General features: G+C 42.0%; 1 protein-coding gene and 1 long non-coding RNA gene across 2 annotated transcripts in view; one reads left to right on the forward strand and one right to left on the reverse strand.

Moving 5' to 3' along the window:
* LOC102934399 (olfactory receptor class A-like protein 1) lies at positions 1–23,599 on the reverse strand. The gene is made up of 3 exons (XM_007059608.4): positions 23,371–23,599; positions 3,718–4,894; positions 1–1,419 (listed from the first exon to the last, which is right to left on the reverse strand). The coding sequence occupies exon 3, from the start codon at positions 1,374–1,376 to the stop codon at positions 426–428; it is 951 nt and encodes a 316-aa protein (XP_007059670.3). The 5' UTR covers positions 1,377–1,419; positions 3,718–4,894; positions 23,371–23,599; the 3' UTR covers positions 1–425.
* The window catches only part of LOC122463511, a 23,723-nt gene continuing 20,566 nt past the window's right edge, over positions 23,528–26,684 (forward strand). The window contains exon 1 of the long non-coding RNA XR_006286958.1: positions 23,528–23,809. This is a non-coding gene — a long non-coding RNA (uncharacterized LOC122463511). The remainder of the gene's footprint in view (positions 23,810–26,684) is intronic.

Here is a 26,684-nt window from a genome sequence, read left to right on the forward strand (position 1 = left end):
CCTTTCCAATTTGACTATTTCAGAAAATGTACCCCAGTTTTTACTGAACATATTTAGTGAAACTTCGGTACTTATTTAGATGGAAGGAAACTAGTTTCTTTCTCTACTCACACTGGAAGTCTATGGCTAAGGTAGGAATCAAACCAGGTTTCCCCAAGTTGTGCTTTAATCACAAGACCATCCTTCCTCTCTTGTTATTGCCTGGGTGTACAGTCAAATACAAGATTTTTTTTTTACCCTGTGTTTTCACTCTGTCTCATGGAGAATTTACTTTTGTTGTTTTTTGTTTTGTTGTTCTGAGATACTTGATGTATAAATTGCTCTGTGTGCGCACACACACACACACACACACACACACTTGCAATATTAAAAACAAAGCTGAATAAGCCTTAAGCCTGAAAGTTGCTACCTGGCCCATTTGTTTCTCATTGGATGTACTTTGAGATACTTTCTGCACCTGATAATGGTCTCCTCCTGGTTGCACATTTCAAACCTGTCTGTACCTTCTTGTTGGTCAGGATAATCACCAGTGGGCTGATGGCTGAGTAGCAGGAATCAAGGAACTTCCGTGCATCAATGAGCCTCAGTGAGACCGGGTACGCACAGAGGGTATAGATCCAGAAGAGGGTGTCCAGTCCAAAACAGAGAAGGTACATAATTAACAGGGCCACCACGGCTTTGGCTGCCTGGATCTCTGCATGCTTTGTGTGCAGCCCCAGCAGATGTTTTGCCTGCTTCCTGTGCTGATAAAACATGGAGAGAAGGTAGCAGCTGGAAAGAGTCATGATTCCCAGGAAGAACAAGTCCCGAATGATGGACACTGCCCCGTTTCCTAAGTACAAAAGGCGGCTGGGGAACACCACAGAGCAGAAGTTGTACATCACTGTGTGGCTTTTGATGGAGGAGTTTGCAACAGCCTGGGAGGAGGAATAAGTCAGGTGGGTGCTGCACACAAAAAGATTGAAGCACCATAAGGAAATCATAACTGAGGAGAGATTTTTCAGCAGATTCTCTCTCAAGCGCAACCATTTGCAAGGAGATGGGACAATGAGGAGACATTGGAAACAGCCCAGCAGGGAGGTGATGCAAATGGTCATGGCTCTGCCCACACAGTAAATATGGACGGTAATTTTGCAGACCAGGTCATTGTACATGTTCTGAAGCCTAAAGGTTTTGAGGGTGATGGGGATCCCCTGAGTCAGGATAACCAGGAGGTTGGAAAGTGCGAGCTTGCTCAGGATAATTTCAGAGGGTGTGACTTTTCTGTGGCACATTAACATGTGGGTGAAGGCATAGAGGATGACTAGGTTCCCTGGGATCCCCACCATGTCCAATAAAATGAAGCCAACCATGTCAAAGATGAACCAGGCTCCCATAACTGATCCTGGAAATGGATGAGGGTAACTGGATCTGTATATTCTGCAAAGCAAGGACATTGTGCATAAGAAATGGTATGTACATTAGAAACTGGGGAATTTCAAGTCATATAATGTACTTGCAAAGTGTGTGCCTTTAACGCCCTCTAACATTTGGTCCAATATAAGAAAACAACCTATTAATGCTACCAGTTAGTGAAGTTACTCCTTTAGCTCAGCAAAAAAACCAACAAAAAACGAGGAGTCCTTGTGGCACCTTAGAGACTAACACGGCTACCACTGAAACCTGTCCTTTAGCTTGGGTGTTAAAAGCTTGCATTGTGGTACTGAAGGTTCTGGATTCAAACCCTGATTCTGATCTTCAGAAGTGTCATTACATACAGAGAGTTAGGACAGATTTTGACCTTCTTAAAGATCCTCATCCAATAATGGGCTCAGGTATCACTAGCCGTGTCAAAGTTGTGAGGGAAAGAGCACTAAGGACCATCCTGCAAAAGCAAACATACAAAGCTTAGTCACAAACTTGTGCTCCTTTGATAGGTTCTTGAACAGCCATGTGCAAATTGTTGGTGTCTGAGGCTTTTTCTTAGTGAATAGGTGTTGGTATTGTGACCAGCAAAAAATAACACTATCTATATGTAGGTCTTTACAGAGTGCTAATCAGTACAGTGTTTATGCACTGAATTAGCTGATGTAATTATCAATAAGTAGCATTTATATAGCACTTTACAAGCTAAATTCACATAACACCCCTAAAAGAGGCAGGTAAATATTATTGTCCTTATCTTACATATGGGGAATTGAAGCAGAGGGCTGAAATGACTTGTCCATAACTATAAAGTGGGTCTGGGATAGAGGCAGGGAAACCTTCCCACTCCGACACTTTCGCTCATTCCTCCAGACCATGCTGAATCATGCGGACAAGAATTTCTGCACAAAGGAGTGTTTTCATTCAAGCCGATAGCAAGTTTGTTTGTACAGCTGCCAAAGATTTTGCATCCATGTAAGCCTTCTCTCCATAACAAAACATTTTCAGAAGTGGGTGATCAATTAGATTCTGCAAAATCTAAAAAAGTGTAAGACAGTGTCTGAAATTGATAGTATTTATGGATTAAGATATAGTGCCTGACAAGTAAGGTAAAAAGTTCCAGAGCAGATATGGAGAAGAATGCACTCTCCGTTAAAATCATTGCAATGAAAGCCTGCTTTCTGTTCAGTTTCACTGAGACATAAAAAACTGTAAGTCAGAAAAACAAAAATCCCCAGATTGGAACAATGCTCCCAGTCCAGTTTCAGCATGAAATGCGCTATTTTAATACATCTCCAGCAACGTCAATTTAGGAAAGGTTAATTCCGGAGATGGAGCAACTATAGCAGAGATAGCACACCATCTGCTGAGGGTGTTCAGATCCCCAGGGGCAACAGATTTTGTAACAGTGATTTTCAGTTAATTCAACAGATTGCAAAAAAGTAAAAAATAGCATTTGAAAAATACTTCAAAAGTTTTCATACACACACCCCTTGTGTGTTTGGGTCACTGGCTATTTAGAAGCAGGTACCTTGCAGCACACAGATGAATGTACGGAGCACCTCATAAAAACCATATGCCAGCGGTGGTGTTCTTTATGTCCAGGAATACTTCTAATGCTTCCTGTTTCTCCATAAAGAAGATATATTTAGGACCTTCTTATCTGGAGACTCCCACTACATTAACAAAGTAATATTTTATAATTACAAGGGGGTAGGGGGAGCTGTCACCAGATGACTGGGTCCGATTATTGATATTTAATCTTTGGCATTGCTTTACCTTCAGAGCCCAGGTTCCTTTCCACCAAAGTGCACTTTACAGATTATTGGTAAAGAAATAGTGAGACAGAGCAGTTATTTTACCATTATTGGAAAGATGAACACACATCTCTTAATTGCTGGATCTGTTTTTGAACTTCTAAGAAGTGCAGACCTGGTTTGCTTATCTTTGGTGAAAGGAATTATTGCCCTCCCACAAGAAAGTGGATATGGATATATTTTCTTATCTTAGGTCTGCTTTTAAAGGCCCATTCAAAAAGTGCTTGAATTTTCTCACCTTGTGTTAAAGTCAGTGAGAACTGAGGGTACTTACCACCCAAGCATGATCAGGCACTAATTTTTTTTTTTTTTTAATAAGAATAAGCCAATAAAATATTCCCTATGTAAAAATATCATTCAAAATGGTCAATGCCCTTTAAATTAAAATAGACCACTAAGGGGAAAATAGACACTGAAAACAAAGCCGGGGCAACAGTTACCAGTCAAGCACCATGTTCAAATGAAAAAGGCAATATTTAAAATTGTTCTACAATACCTGGGTCTCTAGGAAATGATTCGAGACTTCTTGTTGCAGCCTTGTTCCTTCCTTCTCATGAGTTTAAGCAGTGAGACTGAAGCTGGAACCAGACAGATTTCTCTTTATACTTTCCCACCCGCTACTGGCATGTAATTCAGCTGGGAGTCGACGTGCCTGAGATTAATCCCATACGTTCTACTAGACATGCATGGGCTGTGGGATGCCCAGCACGGGATTGCAGAAGTCTGCTCTTCTTGAAACATCATAAATACAGTCAGACAGTCTAAGTTATAATATGAAAGCATCAAACGCCACATGTAAATCTTCAGCATACTGGCAAAAGCCCAGGCATATTGGAGAGATGTAGCGTTTGGGAGTTATAGCAATAGATCCAAAGGTCTCTTAGTCTTTACATAGCTACTTTTGATTCCATGCCTTTGTGCTCTTGCTTATTCATATAATCACAATTCTGTGCACCAGCATAGACTGGCGTGGTGAGAATCAGAGGTATGGACATTTCAAGATTCCCCCTCATGTACGGCGTGAAACCATAGAACATAGTACAGAACAGGGAGGAGACTGAATGACACCATGTTCTTCAGCAGGAATACAAAAGGAGATTCTGCAAGCCATCACGGGCATGGAAATCTTGTTTAAACTGCTAATAGATGTTAGTCAAAGGGCTAGCAGGAGAAGTGGTGTTAGAATTAGAAGGGACAGCACCTAAAAACGAATCTTCCTGTGGCTTTTGATGTTACACACAAAAATAATTCAAACCACCTTGAGACTTAGTCCAGACTCTTAGGTTCCATTTTAGGGATTAAAAACAGATTATGCTTTGGAAGAATTAATAGGAAAATTAGGCATTACTTTCATTCTTACATCACAGCTGTTCATACCCATAGTGTCTCAGCATTAATGCATTGTGTTGTCTTATGGGAGATCCATGTTTAAATCTTCTGATGTGGCCTTTGGATTCCTAGGTGAGAAGGTGCTGTGGCACAAAGGCTTTATTCTTCAGTGTGCAGACTCAAAATGATGAAAGCGAGGAGAAAGTTACTTGATCTGTATGGGTTTGTCCATTGCTTCCATATGGTATGAATTGGAGGACATTTTTCCTTCCCGGGGACACCTCTGTGTATATGTGGGATGCAACTGTGAATTTCTGCTGGGATAAGCAGCACTTTCCAGGTCCCTGTTTGTACAACGAAAGTAACAGTAAATGATTAACTCTATTAGCAAAAGGACTCTGCAGCAGATTTTGCCTGTTCTCCTTAACCTCGGTCAATTAGATTCTCTGAGCTAAGTGGCAATCATTAATTTTCAAAAATGCTAAGGGATTATGTAATTAGCTCCTAATAAACATACTGCTAATTAAGCTGTTCAATGGTACATTTACTCTAGAGCTTAATTAGGTCTCTAAATAAATCTAGACAGAGTCTCTTCTGATGCAAGTCTGTTTTCACAGAGAGGCCCATCTTCCTGGAGCATGCCCTTACATGCAAGAGACATTTTGTCTGTAAAGAACAGTCAAAGCTTGCACAGTTGTTGGTCTGTTTTTTGCAAAATACCTTTGTAACATGAATCAGTGCATTTAAGATTCACTGAAGCTTGATGAAAGTCTCCAAGCTGTTCAATGAGAATATTTAATTTAGAATTATTCAAAATGATCCTTGCTGGAGAAATTCTAACATTCATTCACATGTTCAAACTCTTGTGCAATATGCCAAAATAGTTTTCAGTGTGTGCATTTGCATCCATCAGAAATCCATACCACCATCTGCCCTGAAACACTAGGGATACTGAATATGGGAAAGTTTGTTTTTCTCTAGTACCTTTAAAGCTCCAGGCATATCAAAGTGCTTTATAAAGTAGGGTGTTAAAGGTGTGGGGCATAGAGATTATGTAGCTAATCAGGTAGTGTTCTCTACAGTCACAGGGAATGTCAGTTAGGTCTCAGGATTTTTGAGTATTTTAAAAAGAAGTGCCATAAGGAACCATTAACTTTCACCTGGTCAGTGACCCAACAGAGACAGAAATGGGTGAGCATTATACATGTTCGTGTCAATTTTGAATTAAAAAAAAATATTTTTAAGCTTGTCAGTTATCACTGCATCTTCCTATTTGTTGGTATAAATGGAAAGCCAAAGGCTGTGTCTCCTCGGATGGCTGCATGTCCAATGATAACCGTTAGAGCTGATCACAACTTTTTCCCCTCCCCCAGTTTGGTCAATCTTTTTGCAGTAAAAATGTTGATACATCTCAGTTTCTTACAAAATACATTTTTTGCAGGACATTTTTTAAAAAAAACCCAAATACTCAAGATTTCCTATGGATAGTAATTGGTAGTTGTCAACCATCTCTTGTATGTGTCTTCTCTGAGGCTAGTAGATGGGAGACAGGACCATAACTTTGTGCTGAGAGCCATGTTATGGGGGGACAACTTGGCAAGACAAGACGGAGGCCTGAGGATCAGTACGGCCCCCTCAGTGCCTCACTCCATTAGTATTCAGAGGTTCATGGGTCTGCTCCTACCTCTGGGCCTGGTCCTTCACCTCAAATGGGAAAGGCTCATGATATTACATCTGGAGGCCCCACCTATGGGCCTAGCCAGGGACGTCATTAAAAATGGCACTGGCATGATACAAATGCCTGCCACATGGAGCTTACAGTACTCAGAGGGTGCCCTGCACCCTAAACACAGCTGGTGTGGGTTTGTGCCTAGACTGTTCCAACTCGAGTGAGACCTGGCAACAGATTTAGTTTACATTCTGAAGCTGCAACATGGGTGAAACATATTTGACCAGCAGTCCAAGATACCATACCATCCCACTTCTGGGTTGATAAGCTGCTCACATCCCCAACCACTGCATTACTCCTGTGAAAGTAACTTACTTCCCAAGTTGGTAATTGGTGCTCAAAGTGAATGCTAACAGGAAGTAGCAGCCAATTAGGAACCTAAAAGGGCCTTTCACTAGCTTTAGAGAAATTAAGTACTAATTATGGAGGTTTAAGTAGATGCCTTCTCCAGGGGCTAATTATGGCTCCATAATAAATCAGAACTTGATGTTGTGCATCTGGGGAGGGAGAAGCTCATGAAGTCTGAATGTTGTCTGCACTAGGGTAAGAAGTGAAGAATGAGGAGCTTAAAAAGTTACTTCTTTAACTTTCTTCATGAAAGCTCCCCCACTGCCTTGGAGAGCAGCAGAGCTGGGGGAAGCATCTCAGTGAACAGGAAGACATAAATGATGTCAACCCACAGGCAAGGACAATTCAGGTCAGTCAATGCTGTATTCCTAACAGAGGCTCATGTAAGCTACCTGAAACATGGGTCTTGGCAGCTCTCTCACTAGCTGTATATGAAAGTCCAAGCAGGAGGGCCAGACAGAGGAACTGTTGCATGAGCTCCAGAAAGCCAGTGGGGGCAGAATCCAAAACATTTGGGGGTAGATTGTACCTTTAGGCACAACCCTGAGCAACTGGCGGTCTAGGAGTTGCATCACCCCAGCAGTAGCCAGAGAAGGCATTGTACCACCAATGCTGCTCTGAGGTACGATTCCCTCCACCACTCTCTTCCTGCTCGGGGGGGGGGGATCTTTTTGATGCAGGATTAAAGTTTAAGTCTGAAAACTTATGTAAAAATTTAGACCAGTGTCTATTTCAGTTTCCAATCCATGGTCGAGGTGAACTGCCATTATGCTCACTTTGAACATATTCATTAAATATACCTGCATACCGTACACACAACATAGCAACCTTTTTATCATTACGTGTCTCCCTTCTTTCTCACTGAGAATCACTTTACATTTTATCACGGAGGCAAAGGCAATGGCAAGTCAAAACAGGCACATATTAAATAAATATTTTACTTGTCAACCTCACTTACCAAAACCTCCTGGTTTGCTAGAATGTGTCTTCTGGAGAGTTATCCAGACTATATAAAATATAACACTGTATCAAGTGCAATCTGTTTATAATGTACATTGATGGATTGGAGCACCATCAGTAAGTAGTGGCACTGGAATCCTAAAAATTAGAGATGGAAAAGACCTAAAAGGGTCCATGTAGCCACCTCCATGTTATGGGCAAGGGTCAAAGCTGTGCAGGTTTCTTGAAACAAAAATGCATGATTTAGTAAACTTCAACTCATAGGCTACATAATAGGTCTGAAGGGGCTAATTTGAGGCTAATATCCGTCTACAAAAGGACAGTGTATAAACTCGGTGTCAATTGAAAGGTTTTAATCCCTCACTTTTTGAAAATTAGGAATTTTAAATAGCTCAGGAGTCTGGAATATGTGATCGGCTGAGATTGGGATAATTTATATGTTCTTCCCCCTCTAGGGATGAGAACACATTCCAAACCTAACACTGTAATACAGAGCACACACAGCAATACACAAGAGCCTACAATTGTAATACATTTATATGAAAGAGTCACCCGTCAACTTGCATTCATTCAAACCACCACTAACAATTATATGGATTAGTGCCTAGTTAACAAAAGGAAGAGTGGTTTAAGGGGAATCTGCAGACATTTTGCTAAATGCAGCATGTAGATCAGCCCCTGTGAAGAGACTGCATATGCCTTTGAAGACAGAAATTACCTGACAGCCATATTTCAATGTCACCAAGCCTATTTATTTCTTCTCCTTCCCCACGGGAGAGCGACCCTCCAACCCACTATTTGAAACTGAACTCTGCCCTTATCACATTGACACCAGCAAGATGATACCTCTCAACATTATGGTTACAATACTAGCATTCAGACACAGTACCGGTTTTTGCAATTTATTGAAACGTCAGAAACAGTTAGGATTTGAGTTATATTCCTGACTCTGCTACTGAATGCAACATTGGGAGAGTCACTTCTCCTATCTGATTTTTTTTAAAAAAGGGATAACACATAGATGATGCAAAACCTAACAATCAGACATTTTGGGATCCCTGTAGGAAAGGTTGCACTGAAGTGCAAACTACTATTGTCTGGTCAAGAGACTGTTGTGAATTATGTTGTGGCCTTATACATGACTGGATGCTCTGTCAGCAGGAGGACTTGGTATCTGCCTCTCAGGATATTCTCTTTTTTTCCTTTGCAGATTCAGAACAAATTTATCCTGCTAGATGCTGCATGCTCCATTGACAAAAGTTTTAAATAATAAAAACCCTTAAAAACCAAAACAACCCCATCCTCACCTGCAACTTTTCATTGTTTCCTTAGGGTGACCGGTTCTTCTCACTTCATGAAGTTTTAGATAGAGCAGTGAATCAGTAGTTTCTTTCTACAATATCTCACTTTAAAACTTCAGAAAACACAAAAACTTGTATGTAACGTTAGTGGTGGCTGTATGTGTAAGCAGTGTCAGGATGAGCTCCACCCTGACATCTGGTGGTGAGGTGTGGCAAGTTGTGGAAAAAAACTTCAGGGGCCGATCTCATTTGCATAGGCACACCCACCCCGCCTAGACTGAGGCCATAGCTGCCCAAATGGTCACTTTGGCTGCTGTGGGATCCCCAGTGTCTCTGTTATTGGGGCAGGAAGAATAAATTGTTATTACCCTGATTATGGGAACTGTGCTTGGAACTGTACTTGGCCTTTTGTTATGATGGAGGGACTCACCATCAACTAAGTAGCACTCGCTAGGCAAGGGTCATGGGTTTCAAAACTGTGAATTGAGAGAGGCTGGAGACAAGTATTAATACTTGGTGGCATGGGTCCCTTGGTGAGGCCCTTACATGCTAATTGCACTTCCTTCTCTCTCCACTGTGGAATATCAGAGCTAATTTTGATTTAATTAGAAGTCTAGTTACAGGCTGCTGAGCTCACTTTGGGCTAATAGTGCACCAGCACTGAGGCTCCCCTACTACAAGCTGAATTCACCAAAGAGCTGAACTGACTAAGAGCTGAAATCACTGAGTATTGTGTTAAGTAGTGGGGGAGCCTGAAGCTATATTGTGGAGCAGTTTGTGGGATGGCTGGAGTGCCTTATGGACAGGCTGGTGGAGCAGTTCGTAGGATGGCGGGAGCTGCTGGTGGGACGCAGAGCAGTTTGTGGACCGGCTGGTGGAGCAGTTCGTGGGACGGCAGGAGCTGCTTGTGGGCCGCGGAGCGGAGGAGTTCGTGGGACGGCTGGCGGAGTGGAGCGAAGGCCTATGGAGCTGTGGGGCGGTCAGCTTCAGATCATGTAAGGTGCCTCTTACCCCCGTCCCATCTCCACCCAGGGTGGGAGGTAAAGCTCGGCAGATAAACTTTCGAACTCTGGGGCTGCCCTGGCCAGGGACAGAGACTTTTGGGTCATTGGACTTTGGGTGATTTGGGGTTGCTGGACTCAAGAACCAAAGGGAAAGGGGCATGCCCCAATTTGCTTGGGATGGGTTTTTTTGCTCATGGGTTGTGTTATGAATCCTGTTAGTGCCGTTTCCCCAACATAATGCCACATTGTTTCTCTGTTATTAAAAGGCTTTTTGCTACACTCTGACTATGTGCTTGCGAGAGGGGAAGTATTGCCTCTTGGAGGCGCCCAGCGGGGGTGATATATATTTGTCCCAGGTCACTGGGTGGGGGCTCGAACCGGTTTGCATTGTGTTATTGGAATGGATCCCCTAGATATTGAACCCGGCCCTTGTTGCTGCCAACTCTGATGGGCAGAAGGGTTACGTATGCAACAGATGACTTAGTCTTTAGAGCCCTGGCCCAGATCATGTGGCTGGAGCCAGGAAATGAGTTTTCAGACCCCAACTCACTATTTCCCTGCATCTTTATACCAATGGAAAGTGGAGGGAGAGTGGATTTTTAAGGTAGCATTCAGATTTGGTAGCACATTGAACTGGTGTAAATGACAACACAAGGTGCAAGGCAGTCGCGAATCAGGCCCTCTCAATTTCTTGTTAGCACTGTACGTCAGATACTTATTACACAGGGCATCTTAAATTTCAAGGGCTTCCCTGAAAACAAATATCCCTGTAACATCAGCTCCAAATAAAGAGGAAAGGAGTACTTGTGGCACCTTAGAGACTAACAAATTTATCTGAGCATAAGCTTTCGTGAGCTACAGCTCACTTCATCGGATGCATGCAGTGGAAAATACAGTGGGGAGATATATATACACACAGAGAACATGAAACAATGGGTGTTAGCTCACCTTACCTGATCACTCTCATTACAGTATGTATGGTGAGCTATTACCAGCAGGAGAGCGGGGGAGGGGGAGGAACCTTTTGTAGTGACAATCAAGGTGGGCCATTTCCAGCAGTTGACAAGAACGTCTGAGGAACAGGGGGCAGAGGGGGGCTAATAAACATAGGGAAATATAGTTTTACTTTGTGTAATGACCCATCCGCTCCCAGGCTTTATTCAAGCCTAAGTTAATCGTATCCAGTTTGCAAATTAATTCCAATTCAGCAGTCTCTTGTTGGAGTCTGTTTTTGAAGATTTTTATTGACGAATTTGCCACTTTTTAGGTCTGTAATTGAGTGACCAAAGAGACTGAAGTGTTCTCTGACTGGTTTTTGAATGTTATAATTCTTGACATCTGATTTGTGTCCATTTATTATTCTTGTACATAGAGACTGTCCAGTTTGGCCAATGTACATGGCAGAGGGGCATTACTGGCACATGATGGCATATATCACATTGGTAGATGTGCAGGTGAACAAGCCTCTGACAGTGTGGCTGATGTGATTAGGCCCTATGATGGTGTCCCCTGAATAGATATGTGGACACAGTTGGCATTCAAAAACCAGTTGGAGAACACTCTTGTTACAGTGTGTATGGTAACACCCATTGTTTCATGTTCTCTGTGTACATAAATCTCCCCACTGTATTTTCCACTGAATGCATCCGATGAAGTGAGCTGTAGCTCACGAAAGCTTATGCTCAAATAAATTTATTAGCCTCTAAGGTGCCACAAGTACTCCTTTTCTTTTTGTGAATACAGACTAATACGGCTGCTACTCTGAAAACAGCTCCAAATAAGACAACATAAAAGGGGACCAATAAGAATAAGCAACTGATAAAATTGCTAGCACAACAGAGACGTAATAGGCTACGCCTGATCCTATGCAAATCCTTTTTTACCTTTCTGCCAAAGTACGTTCAAGAAAAGAAGGGGTGGGGGGAAGGTACAGCTGTTTTCCAGTATTTATGTTGAACTGTGGCCACAGAGTCTCCCACTGGGAGTAGCAGGGTGTTGATTAAGAAACAAGCAGGAATTACACTGGAGACCGTTAGAACTTTTCCATGACGGCTCCAGATCGATTGTGGCAGCGAATTCACTCAAGAACGTGTGCTGCTGTATTTGGGTTTTGCAAGCTCAATCAGGATGATGGGAATTAGGGGTTAACAATGTGCAGCTGATCATATGGCTGTACCCACAGCATTTACTCTGAAGGACACATGGTTTGGGCTGCAAACTGTACTGGCCTCTGTCAACATGCGGAATTTTCATTGTTGTCATGGCTAGTCTAACAATGATTATTATACTTGCTACTGCTATGCTCATTGCAAGAGGCTGTTATAATGTTCTGGCTGCTAACAAATGGACAGGCTCTGGTTGGCAAGAGTAACATGACCGAATGAAATTATTCTTGTTATCCCTTACCCAAGAGGGAGATATTAATAAGAGACGTTCAGATACAAGATTAAAAATGTGAACCATTAGCGAGAGAGAACAAGACTGGTCTGATGGTTATGGTATTGGACTCCGATTCAGGTGAGGCAGATTCTGTTCCCAGCTCTGCAAGACATTTACTCTGAGATTTCACAAATTGGGATGCTGATAATGCTTCTGTCATACACAGGAGTGTTGGGAGGATGATCCTGTTTGTGGGATATTTACATATTTGTGAGCTGCAATGGTGGGAAATTAAAAAAACAAAACCCACACACCATTATAAGGTCAAGTGTAGGCAAAGCTGTAGATAAAAGCAAAGAGTAGCAAAAGGAAAACTGACTGAGCTACAGTTGGATGAACCCCCGACAACAGAATACAAACTGAGTCAGAAAGCCAAAGATAAAAATACCGACACAAATCTGTATTTGGCTAACAATGCATTCTATTACCTGGACAAAGCTACAGGCTGTTGAAAAGTAAATAACTTTAGTCTTGGTTCAAGTCTAAACACACACAGTGTTGCACATCTTTCCCTATGATTTTTCTCAGATTCTTTCAATGGGTGTAGGATTAATTAATTCTTAAAACAGATGTCCGCAAAGCTTGTGAAGTGGCTCTGAATCCAATTGCAAGCTACATTCATCTATCAAATCCAGTCAGTAGTGTGATGATTTCTTAGCAGTTTGGCATACCCATGACCTTCCTACTGGTGAGATTGCTTGGTCTGTTGCTCCCCCACATGGACACATGAGAAATTTCAACCCAGTTGTCATTCTGAAAGGAGTTTATTCTGAGAAATATTAAATATTAGAGTCTAATCCACACATGCCTTTGAATATGGCGTTTACACAGAAGAATATTTCAGTCCAGAGACTAGTTCTGTCAGCTTGTTCTACAATTCAGCAGGAAAGTTACAGATCAGCAATCTGACCTCCAGTATAATATAGACCACAGAATGTCTCCAACATAATTCCTTTTGAACTAGAACATATCTTTTATAAAAAACCCATCGAATATTGATTTAAAAATTGCCAGTGATGGAGAACCCACCACGACCCTGGATAAATTGTTCTAGTGGTTAATTAAAAAACTACACCTTATGTTGCAATTATAACTATTTTTACCTTTATATGTAGTCTTGGAAGGATGAGATTTTTAATCAGTAAATGCTGGTAAACATAATTTCATGACAAACATATTTCCATTGATAATTACTGAAATTTACAGATCGGTAAAAGTAAGAAAAATGCTGCTTGTGAAATTATACTTGGTTTAAGAATATTTACTTGGTATATTTTGACATGCAATGGCGACAATTTTTGTATTTTGACAATTATAAAGCTTTAATTTTTTGAATCTCAACATCTACTGTCATTAAATAATTACCCTACCCCCTCTATTGTCTGATCCCACCCCATAATTTCCAGCAACTGTGAAAATTTAAATTTTTAAACTTTTTTCCAATTTTTATCTAATCAAGATTATCCAACTAAATTATAAAAATTTAAATAAAAATTTAATTCTCCCAAGCCAATGTATATGGCCTCCTACATTCCAAGGGAGCCTAAAGTCCCTTGATGCATCACATATGCTAACATGACAAACACCTTGCTTGCTTCTGAAATGCAGCCACCTCTGGGGCAGGTCACAGAAGCTGCTTAAGAATGCACTGCAGCACTACAAAGTAGTTTAACTTTTAAGTTATTCTTCACATCTTTTCCTAAACTGTACAAGGAATTTAAAAGCAGGTAGAAAATATTTAGCCAACTTGAAATTTTGGCAGGACCCAGGGATTAAAACCATTAACACTTGTGAGATCAGGGAAAGGGCTTTGGTTTTTTTTAAGCTTTTTTGTTTAGTGATCACAAGTAAACAAGTTATCGGTTTTATATCAGCTCTGGGAGACTTCTATCATTCAGTACAAGTAGTCAAAACATCCCAATAGGTGGTGAGACAACTCACCTGATGAGTTTGTTTTTCAGTGGCTTGCTGAAAACTAGAAGATACATAACGAAATATTTCATAAGCAACTACAGAGTCCATCAGTCTGCATGTGAGACTGCTGATGAAACACAGTTTTGCCTGTAATTACAAACTGGACTTTAGTACCCTGGACTTAAAGCTCTGGGAACATTACCGCTGCATCTAGTTGACCATCAGCTCTTGTGAGTCCTTCACTTTATTTGGCTCCCAGGTGAGCCAAGAACATAGACATATAGGAATATTTTCCAAGGTAGCATCTTACACAATAATTCATTGGGCAGTTTTGGGGCTCAGATAATCCTCTGTCTCCATAGTTATTAGAGAGAGAAGGTGGGTGAGGTAATATCTTTTATTGGACCAACTTCCGTTGGTCACCAACCTTGCCTCTGTAGTATCTCTAATATCTAGTACTGTATCCTGGGACCAACATGGCTACATCAATACTGCATGCATCCATAGTTATTGATAGATGTAAGTAATAATTCAGAATCTCTCTTCTCTAACTATTTGGGGATTGTTATATTATACTTGCTGACAGTTAATACATCTGCTAGAGCTTAAGGAGTACATCCCAGTCTGTTTAAATTATCTTTTCACCATACTGTTTAAATAGAATGTTATCCTTAAGAGCAGTGAGTCAGCTTTAGACAAACTATACAGTTACTTATAGCATCCTTAAATCAACACTTCTTACTTTCCTGCAATAAGCTTCCTTCCTATAAAATTTGACAACATACAAGACAGATAACTGTACACGTTAAGGTGACCTGACAGTCCCTTAAATTACATTGTGTAAGAGGATAATGGAGACTGACATCTTAAATATTTTTCCCTTTGAAAACGCAGGCTTTGCAAGCAGCTTAGAAAATATGGATAGAACAACTGAATGTGGACAGGAGAAATGATAAAAGCAGGTGCTGAATGTCACTGGGATTTCTATACACAGGGAAGTGAAACATCAGAACTTAGTGTTGTTGGCTAGAGACTATAAACCACAATGCACAAGAGCATTGCAGTACAATGGAAAAATAGTTCATTTAAATGATGGATTTCAGCTGTTATTTAGAATAGTTAAAGGAGGACACTGGTGGTAAGTTGCTTTTCATTGTGGCTAAAGACGCTGTAACAGACAAGATCCACTTAAGAACGTAATGGTCGTATCTGGTGTTGCCTGTGAACTCAGCAACGCCGAGTACAGATTGTCCTGCTTTTCTAACAGCAGAGGATCCTCCCACTTGAGCTCAAGGGAGAATCTCCATTAGCTTTCAGTAGTATAAAGCTTCTGACACACAGCTGATCAGTTAGAGGATAATAGTACTCCACCACCCCCACGAGCCAATACATGACATCTATTTAGATGCAGTTTAACTGTCAGGATCATGCGGCACTCACAAGATTTCAGTTCCATTTTCACATCAGTCTAACAAATCCATGGACTATCTAGAACTTTTCCATTGTCACTTTGCTGCACAAACCGTGGGCAAATGGGGCTGCAGATTGGCAGCGAATCCTCTCCTCCTGGTGCTAAAAGCACAGAGCCCTTGGTCCTGTGCTGAAGGAGAATCCCTGTGACACACAGCTGAACAATTCTGAATCTAGAGGGCAGTAGCAGAGGACACAAAGCTCACATGCTACATGCAATAGGTGCAAGAGCAATGCTTTTAGAATCTGGAACTCACTCAGTTTACCAATCAAGTGTACAAAGGCAGCTTGAGGTTTAGTTCTAAAACTAAGCAGATGCTCCCACTGATGAAGTGGGCATGGAGATATTTCAGAACCAGTTTTCCACTCCCCAGCATCCTGAGGAGTACCAGAACTTTCTTTTGGCAAGGCTAGCAGTAAGCGAATTACACCGCCTTTAATTTAATTTACAAGTATGAAAATAAAAAACCAAGAGTTAGGGTGGTTCACGAAAGTTGATAAATCCATCCTCTTTCCTGCAACTTTTTATGATCAAGGCCTGAATTTCAACAAGGCCTGCTAACAGCATTGCCAAGTGCTATAACTTCTGAGTAGTTGAGATTTATACGGATAGGTTTCCTAAGAGGGTCACCTCCTTCCTCATAAAAGCTGCACATCAGTGCTGAGATGCCAAATTCTGCCTTATTCTGATTTATTATTGGAGTCATTTCTTGCCACTGAATTCCACCCAGAATAAAATCAGTTTATTATTTATATTGCAAAAGTATAGGAATCGCTTTCAAGTGTCCATTCTGAGAAGGCTGGCATTGGGGAAGAGAGGCAATATATGCCGATCCTCCTTATCACGGTGCAAGGTACAGAAAGAGGGGGACCGTCTGTGATGCCACCTTCAAGGGAGAAAAATCAGAAGCGGGTGTATTATTTATAGCCAAGAAGTTGCTTAGGATTCTGATCCTTGTGGACGGAATAATAAAAAGCCAGAGATATACCCTATTCACTGCAAATACTCTCAATATAAAAAGTGTTCTCAGAACATAGTGAAAAATTTAGTATATTTTTTTCCTGTAATATTAAAGTCAATTTCTGTGTTTTGAGTTCCACAAGTTGCAACAGGTTCCTCCTACTCACACAGCTAAAAGCAAAACAAGGCTGAAACCACAATCTCTTACTCAGATTTGTTCTAAAATCATGCAGAAGTAAAAATTTTGCCTGAGTCTGATCCAAACCTTAACCTGACTTAGGTTCAAACAACCTTTAGCCAATTTTAATGGTAAGGTTCATGAACCTTGACAACCTGGGTCGGAGTGTTTGTGCAAGTGAGTCGCATGTGGTTTTAATGTGAACATTTTGCACCACTCCAACCCATTTATTTATTTTTATGACTCAGTCCTCTCCTTTTGGAGTATATTGTAAAAATAAACCTTGATAGAGACTCAAAGATTATTGTAACTGGAGATAGGTATGGGATTCAGGGCTTGATAAAGCAGAAGACTCTGGTTGGGTTTGTTGGGCAAAGATAGTATAGAATGGAAAGGGAAGGCCTCTGAAGGGTTAACTTGATATGAACTAATGAATTTTAGAGAGGATATTTAGTGTAACATTCACATTTTATTTCAATATACAATCGTGAATAGTCAAGAACAGAATGACAAACACAACACACTGAAATGTCAGACTCTACTTTTACTTGGGAGTTTCTCATTTCAAATTACTTGTCTATCCTTGTTCTATATTTTTTAAAAAAATCCACAACCCACAAAGCAAAAAACCCACTGCCAGTATAATAATCCAAACAAACAACATTCAGGCATATTTCACATTGACAAGGAAGATGGCAGGCTACCTACTGGGTGAGCAAATGAGGATCAGCTCCTACAGATGAACCTTTAGAGACTTCTGCAAATGAAATTTCCACGTCTCTCACGAGACTGAAATCTCTTTCCCTATCACATTACTAGTTTATCCTCTGGCTCTAGTGCTTCCTATTTATTTTTTTTCTCATAAAATAAATTTATGTTTTATTGAGTTGAGTCTTTTCATCCAACAGTACCTCTTTCATCACCTCTGCTTAAATTATTGCCAAATATTCTTCCTCATCATCTGCAGTGAGTTGTAGAAATTTAGATTCTAATAAATAAAGAGCTCATTATTTATTACATATAATTTGCCCATTCTTCAAAAAGCTGAGATTGGATAAGGCATTAGTCATACTTAACATACAAACTTGGGCAGATGCATCATTTATGCAGAAGAATATTTTCTCTTAGCACTATGATTAGTTAACCTTGCTAGAAGTAGTGTACATCAGATTATAAAATTCATTGATATGAAAGATGGTTTTTAATATGTTCTTGTTAAGGGAATGACACATGAAATGGCATATCACTAATCAAAGTGCTCTAATGGGATGGAGTTCAGGCTGTCTAGGATGTCAAAGTGACTAGAATTGCGGTATGCTTTGTGGTTATTGCTGTATTATAATGTTATATCAAATGACAGCTTCTGCTGTGATCAGTGTTCGGGCCGGATACAAAACCCCATTTGCAGTAGATGGAAAGATTCTCTTTAATTTCAGTGAGGTTTGGCTCAGACCCTAAGCTCTTAAATAAATTAAGCAGGATCAGACTAGGTCAATAGTTGAATCAAAGACCTTTAAAGGAATGTTTAAATGCAAAAGGAAGTGCTCTGTGTACACTAGATGGTATTCTTTCCTCTGATTCACTACTAGATCTGGAACCTTGCAAGGTGTTAAGGAGCACTACGTTTCTGAAGGCAACATCCTTCAGGTGACATATCATCTTTGAAAGATTTATTGATACTGTATATTAGTTAAAAGAACAGGCGTATTTGTGGCACCATTAGTTGGAGTTTGGCCAGGGCACTGACTCAGGTAATTATCTTCTGCCTACCAAAACGGTCTTCTCCAGTTATGGATGTGTCTACACAGACAAGACAAACCTGTGGCTGTTTCAGCGCGGTGTAGACTTCCAAGCTCAGGCTGCAGCTGGAGCTTTGGGACCCTCCCACTTCAGAGGGTCCTACAGCCCAGGCTCCAGCCCAAGTTGGAAGTCTACACCACAATTAAATAGCCCCGCAGCCCAAACCCAAGCCCCACAAGCCTGAGTTAGCTGGCCCAGGCCAGCTACGGGTGTCTAGTTGCTGTGTAGGCATACCCTGGTATTCTTCACTTCCTGTCCCAAACCAGTGTGTAATGTTGTTGTGCTTTGCTAAATAGTTACTGTATTTCACTTGAGAAGTGGCTGCATGTCAGTGCATTAATCTCCACTATTATCAGGCTAGCACCTTTTAGCTGGCCCTAAATTAATTACTCTTCTTTAGTTTTCTTATTTCAGATGCAACATAAGCAGAGACATCTGGCAGGTGCCAGCGGGTTACTTTTGCCTGAAATCTAGTGAAACTCTAACCAGATTCTTGACATTGCGCACTACTTATTCTCCATATAAATCGAACTTCCACAGGTACTGTATAATTTCCGGAGCAATCTTTTACATTAGACTCCATAAAAATTTTGTTGAGTTACAAACAGTGGCGGATTTAGAGTTAGTGGGGCCCTGTGCACAGCTTCATTTTCTGCCCACCCCCTCCCCCCCAGGAACCCAGCCAAGAAAAAGAACATTCTCTCTGATCTCCCCCATCCCCGTTTTTCATTCTTTTTTCCTTCATCCTCCTCCTATAAGTAATAGGAAGTAAATGAAAATAAAGTGAGGTACCTCGATTGTTTTTGTAGTCGAACTTTTTTTTCCCCAGAGACCACTTGAAAATTGCTAAGGGTCAAGGCAGACCTCTTAATGATCTTTCCAAATATTGTTTGTACCGTTAGCGGACGATTGTAAAGTGCTTTGGATAAGAACGCTTAATAAAAAAAACTTTAAAAAACCCATTGGGGTGTGGGGTCTGGCGAGGAGTTAGGGTGTGGGAGGGGGCTCAGGGTTGGGGTGTGGGGTCTAGGAGGGAGTTAGGGTGCAGGAGTGGGTAGGGGTTGGGGTGCAGGGTCTGGCCAGGAGTTAGGGGTGCTGGAGGGGGCTCAGGATTGGGGTGTAGGGTCTAGGAGGGAGTTAGGGTGCGGGAGTGGGCAGGGGGTTGGGGTGCAGGGTCTGGCCAGGAGTTAGGATGCAGGAGCCGACTCAGGGCTGGGGCAGAGGTTTGGGGTGTGGAGCGCTTACCTGGGGCAGCTTCTGTTTGGTGCGAGGGGTGCAGGTGGGGATGGGGGGTGCAGAAGCTCCTGTTTGGTGCTCAGGGCAGGGGTGGGGATGGGGGGTTGCAGGAGTCAGGGAGGTCAGGGGGCTAGGGTGCGTGGGGGGGTGCAGAGTCAGGGCTGGGGTTGTTTGGGGGTGCAGGAGTGAGGGCAGGGGGCGGCTCAGGGCAGGGGACTGGGGTGTGTGTCTGTGTAGGGGGCAGGGCATGGGAGCGGGGGCAGTCCCGGCCGCTGGGTCACCTTACCTGGCTGGCTGGCGGATGCGTCCCTGCCCCGCCGCTGCCGCTCCCTGCCCCTGGCCTTTTCCCGGGGGCCGCACCTGCGCTGCCCGGCGCCCCCAGCCGGCCCCTCACCTGGCCGCCAGCAGCAGCCGGAGCCCGGCTCACCGCCCGGGACAGCGCACCGCATGCGGCGCCTCCAGCGCGGCTCGCTCCCTGCTCTCCCCCGCGGCGGGTGCTGGGCTGCCCGGCCCGGGGTCCCCTGTAGCTGGGGAGGCCCGTGCCAGGGCACTGTGTTTCACTGTAGATCCGCCTCTGGTTACAAAATATGTAACCCCCCCACCCCCCGCCTCCGGGCCAACACTTCGCCTTAGAACTGTTACTACCGTCAGAAAAGAGAAGAAGAAAGGGTGGAGGTTCTCATTTTGCCATGGGGATATGGTTGATCCATGGCACCAGCTATGCCCCCCGATACAGTCCCTCTGCCTATATAACGGCTAGTCTGGCTTGCAAGGCATTCAGATCAGACTCCCACGAATATTTGAATATTCAAACAACACCACGTTTATCTGCTATAGCTCATTTGTAAATTATTTTTGTTTCAAGATTCATTCTTTGCCATCCCACACCATCAAGAACGCTCTCTTAGGAAAAAGCCTTTTCCACCATGTGACAGAAAAAGAAAAAGAAAAAAACAGACTCCTTTTCTCAAGCCACAGAATTTCTAGGTGTTTATTACCGACCTTTCATTCCTTCTCCTGAATGATCCTTTCCCAGCAACAGATGGGATGCCAATTTATTTTTAGCATTTTGTTTGTTTTGACTGAGCCTTAAAGCAAGTGTCCTGCATTTAAGCTTTATGACTACCTGGGAGGCTAAGAAGTTAGGCTCAGAGCTCTGCACAAGCATCTTCATGAGTGAGTAAGTAAGAAAGTAAGTGTGTGTTGGGCAGTGAGAGAGTAACAATAAATATCCTTGGCAAAGTGCAATTGAGGCAGACTACTGGTACTTAGCAGTAGTTATATTATACTGCTGCTATTCTGCACTTCTGTAGCACCTTCCTCAAGGAATCTGAAACGTTAACTGACATCTCTGTGAATTAGTTATTATCCTGTTTTACAGGAGGGAAAAACAACAACAAAGAGGGGAAGGGACTTGACTGCTATCACAAAGCAACTCACAGAGGAAGCCTGAAGGCTTGACTTCTGGTCCAGAGTCTAACTGCTAGGCAACACTCCTTCCCACTAACGAGTGGAAAATGACAACTCATGGGAACTAGGAAAGGATGCATACTCTGTGCATGAAGGGAATGTTGTGGTAAATTTTCCTCACATTACAAGTTCCCTGCAGCTTGTGGGTGTTCAGACCTAGGCTTTTTGTTCAGACTAAAGTCAAGGTAAAATAAAATTCTTCCTGAACTAAACAAGAACCTTGAGTTGCTCTTGTTAATTTGAGCAAGACACCCAGAAATGATTTTGAGTAACAAGTCAGTCTGCCTCTCATGGTACTTTTCTGGGACTCAGTTTTTAGTTGGAAAAGCAGTTTGCACATAGTGACCGTTTTTTACTCTGAAACACTGAGCCCCTGTGGAGCTTCCACATGTCAGCTGTCAAACACACGCGCTTGTGCAAATGGAAAATAAAGTTCAATTAACTTTCATTTTAAATTCTCACTCATCTCTTCACTTCCTGCTTTGCCCTTTCAGATTCCCATTTATTTGTATGGGGACGATACACATGCTTGTAGCTGTTCAGACACTTGGCTAGGCCTACCCTAACAAACCTGTATTTTCTCCTGGCTCCTTCCTGATTTAAAATGTTGCTTTCATGATTAGCTCCCTTTTCAAACCCAGCTGTGAATCTGGGTGAGCTCTCACTTATTATGACTGAGCTATCCAGATTCAGTTAGGTTTTGGCTTTAACTCATAGGTACCAAATAAGAAACATTAATTTGCATCACATTTAGTACACCCCATTGTGCATGGCCCTATTAAATGTTTGGAAAGTGTTGTTCTTGTTAAATATATTATGACTTGAAAATAGAAGAAGTGTTCTCCTCAGCTTTATGCCATCCATGGAAGGCCTAGGGCAAGGCAGAGCTGTGCTAAGGGAAGAGGTTGTGCTACTAAAAGTCTACATTTTACAAACACTTCAGATGAAACAAACAAAAAAAAAAGGACACCTTTTCCAGTATTTGGCATTATATATTTCTAATATATCTGACTTACAATAACTAAGACTAAAGCAGCAGAAACAGATCAAACTTTTTACTATACACTATCATGAGCACTAAACAGGAAGGCCTTCCCCAGAAAGAAAATGTGTGCAGGTGAATTCCTTCTTAATTAGCAGGAGTCCTTTTATTCCTCCCTAAATTGACTCAACATGGATCACCTGTGCCATCAGCTATAAGCCTGCACTGCCACTTTCACCTATTCTGAACAGGGTGTCTTTTAGCCATTCCACCTAAAGTATCTAGTGAAGTTCTACCCACCTTCTACTTTTTATTCAGTTCTGAGCATGACTGTATTCCATCTTAACAATAAAGGGAACAAAACCTCTGGGTTAGGGGGATTGGCTAGTAACTGAGGCTAGATTCGTAAGGGGATTTCAGTGCAACTTTTCTACTTTACATAAATACTTAAATAGTCCCTGGTCCAGAGAGTGTGTGAGATTGACCTTATAGCTGGGTGGTTAGGTAGGGTGACGAGATAGCAAGTGTGAAAAACTGGGACACTTTTTGTTTGTGGGGACAGGGGAGAGTCTGGTTGCATATATAAGACAAAGCCCCTAGTATTAGGGCCTTCCCCATAATATTGAAAATGTCTGGTCATCCTATGACGAGGGCACTCACATGAAAAGTGGAAGGTTTGGGTTCCTGTCCACCTTCCCAAGTAATAGTTAATTAATTGTCCATAGGGGGGCAGCTTCAACAGAAGAGACTGAGAAATACCCCTCCAGAATACCTTATAGCCCAGCGGTTAGAGCGCTTGCATAGGAAATGGGAGGCCTGGTCCCACCTCTGTTGGGTCAGGGAGGAAAGAGAGCATCTGAGAATGACTTTGCAGTCTAGAAGTTTGAGCCCCCATCTTGGGGCTGGGAGACCCAGGGTCCAGTCCCACAGCTCTTTCATTATACAGCCACGGAGGAACACTTTCAACAGGAGAGACTGTAGGAGTCCCACATGAGACTAAGCCAGAGCTCCATAGTTAATGTACTCACCCTTGTTGAAATTCTTTCTCCTCACCAATGAAAGGGAGGAATTGAACCTGAATCTCCCAGCACTGCAGACAAGCGGTTCAACCATTGGGCTTAAAGTTATAAGAGGGGCTCCTCCTCCAGCTGTTTTTCATGGAGTGGGGCGGGACCTAACTCATTCCCTTAAGTGGCTTATGCACCTAGGATACCTGACTCCAGCAGATGAGCTTCTATTTGTGGATGGCTAAAACAGAACTAGGGGCCTCCCTGCAGTCAGCCTATCACTAAGAGAGGGACAGGGCTTAGCAACCTCTCCTATAGCTAGTGTCTCCCATTGGCTAGCTTAGGTGGCTAGCGTTGCTAGGCGTCTATGTCTCCCCATTCATCATACAGAGAGCCTAGGCCTGGAACATGGCTCTCTGGATAGTAGTGTTGTTCCTGTGATTTTCTAGGCACCTAGAAGGTAGGTGTTGTGACACTCAGTATTGCAATGTTTAAGTCCCCTTTGTGAATGCTAGGAAAGCCTAAATATTAGGCTTGGGGAATAAAATGGCAGTTAGGTATATAAGTACCGCTTGTGAATTTAGGCCTGAGTCACCTTTTTCAGTTTGTTATAATAATAATAATTAATTTAATAATATTTTCCCCTCCAGTTCTCTTTTACCTATTTAGCCTGTTCAGTTCTATGTCAGAACGGTGCTTTGGAGACATAAACATGTACAGCTCTTTGTGGCACATTAGTCAGCACGCACAAGCTTTTCCCTCTTTAATGGCTTTTAATAATTAATCTAATGGAGAAGCTTTGATTGGATTCTTCACTCAGAGGGTTAATTAGGTATTTCTAAATAAGTTACAAAATTGGGTTTTTTGGACTCAATTCCTTTTTCTTTACCCCAACTATAATACTCAGTTCTCTGGAAAGCTCTTGTTTGAGAATTGACTGGAGGTAATTATTCCAGACAATTAAGAGCACTAAGCAAAGTAATTTAATTTTCTTTCCCTCCCATCTCTTCTCTTCCCCCCCCCCCCCAAGAAACGTGAAAGTCTGTGTACCACACTATTGATAAACCCCCCTTTTAAAAGGTTAAGTTGGTGAAGTATTCTATTAAATTAGGAGTGCCGAGAATCAAGTGAAATCCAGTAAAGACATCTAGCAGAGTAATGAAGTCACCCAGTGAATGAATGGCTCTTTGTTCCAAAAGCTTCCTTGTATTCTGCATACTTAACAAGGGGAGAAGCAGAGACAGCAAGTACAAAGACATAAACCCACTGAGCCAAATTCATCCTGTTGAAATCAGTGTTGCTACAATAGGGTTGTGCTTGGCTACTGCTAAGCAGGTGCACAAGATGTAAACTCAGCAGGACTAAATTCAACTCCATTCAAGTCATTGGGGCTGCACCTGTGACATATTTGGCTAACACTGTTTAACAAGGAAGCCTGCATGTGTATGGAGAAAAGAAAAAGCATGAAACCAGCCAGGGCTTTGAGATATTAAAGTAAGAGCTTGTGATTTATGTTTTGATAGCTGATTCCTAGTTTCCCTAACATCCTTTTGTGGGGGGCAGCAAAGGGGTAGAGCATTAACAGAAGTATCTGTGGTTTATAAGTAGCAATGGGCTAGGCTCAGAAGTTCTGTATGGTTCAGGAATTTACCTTAGCTGCTGGAAACCCTTGAGTCTGATCAAACAGGGTTTGAAATTCTAAGAGAACAATGTTGCTTGCAGCATTTCAGTATTTTTTTTTCTGCCAGTTCTTGCTAGAGTCAGGGAGCCAGTAAAAATGGAAAATAAAGTGGGCTGAACCTTCTTTTTGACCTTCACATAATTCTTGGGCTGGCTCTTATTTTGTCAGGAACCAGGGTCCTTGTCCTCTAGCTAAAGACAGGGGCTCAAGCAAACAAAGCTCCAAACTTCCTCAGGGTTTAAGGGCCCTCAGGCCCTTGACCCATTGTAACAGAGAAAGGACACTCTTGGAGTTTAAAACTAGATTGCAATCCAGACCTCAATTTTCCTTGTGTTCAGGGGTGTTTTGGGAATTAAGGGCCAGATTTTTAAAAGCATCTAGGGGCCAAGTGGTATTTTCAAATGGGAGTTAGGCACCGATCTGTGTTAAATACCTTTTTAAGATTGAAGCATCTGATTCAGTGACACTTTTGTTTGTAAGACCTGCAAAGAGTGGCAGGCAACTCCCAGCTCATTGTATCTCCTACCCACCTGGACAGGGATAATTTAGTAGAGCTTTTGTCTAGAAAATAGTAGGGCTCAAGTTTTAGGTGCCCTTAGTGTGCGTGTGTGCACACACAGCGCCACCTATTGGGACAGCTTCAGTGAATATCCACTAGTGATAGTGAACTTTCACTCCGTGCATCTGAAGAAGTGAGGTTTTTACCCACGAAAGCTTATGCTCAAATAAATCTGTTAGTCTTTAAGGTGCCACCGGACTCCTTGTTGGTTTTATGGATACAGACTAACACGGCTACCCCCTGATACTTGATACTAGTGATAGAGAACTTGAGTACCTCATGGGTCTTTATGCTCACATTTCATACCACAAACCATTTTATAGGGCAGATTAAGGAAATGCCATATGAGGCAATCTGGGGAAATTTAGGAGTTCCCACAGTTTTCTACCAGAGCTCCTTCAAGCCAAAACAGCTATTCCTTTGCTCTGAAACTGTTAATTACACCATAGGAAGTGTCTTTTACTGATCTAATCTTTGCTACCTTAAGGAAGCCCATGAGGTTAGTGTTGTTTTGCTCAGTGTGGTTGAGCAATTCTGTTCATTCATTCATTAATGTTCCATGGTATAAATTAAGGTGAATTAACACTTCAGATAGTTTTTTGTTGAAAAAGGATAACAAGAAAGTAAGGGTATGGACTGTTGAGAATAAACAGAGCATAAATGTCCAGTGCTAATTTGAAAGCTTCTGGACTTTTTGCCTTTGTAGAGATTTAGTGCTAGTTGGAAAATATTTGCAGGTTTTTCCCCTGTTTAAAAAAAATGTTTATGAAAACAAGTTTTGTTTTGTTTTGGTCAAAATTTTTCTTTTACATTCGTCAGGTATTTATCAAAAAAAAGTTTTGGTTTTATGTTTTTGGTTTTCATTTTTTAGTGAAAACCTGAAAAACATTGATGAAAATAGATAGGTCCTGTGGAAATTTCCATTTTGACAGAAAAGCCACTTGCCACTGAAAAGTCTTTTTGATAGAAAATTTTGACCAGCCCCAGAAAAGTAGAGCCTCGCACTCAGTTTTGGTGAGAGGATTCCCCCAGCCCCAAACCCACGGTGGTGATTTTGGGTCCAATTCAGTTGCAAAGCTTAAAGGGATCTTTCCC

The sequence above is a fragment of the Chelonia mydas genome, chromosome 21, assembly GCF_015237465.2.
Source record: "Chelonia mydas isolate rCheMyd1 chromosome 21, rCheMyd1.pri.v2, whole genome shotgun sequence".
Classification (NCBI taxonomy): domain Eukaryota; kingdom Metazoa; phylum Chordata; order Testudines; family Cheloniidae; genus Chelonia; species Chelonia mydas.

Bases quoted from the DNA above. Each gene is read 5' to 3' on its own strand.
- LOC102934399 (XM_007059608.4), bottom strand. From the start codon at position 1,376: ATGGGAGCCTGGTTCATCTTTGACATGGTTGGCTTCATTTTATTGGAC.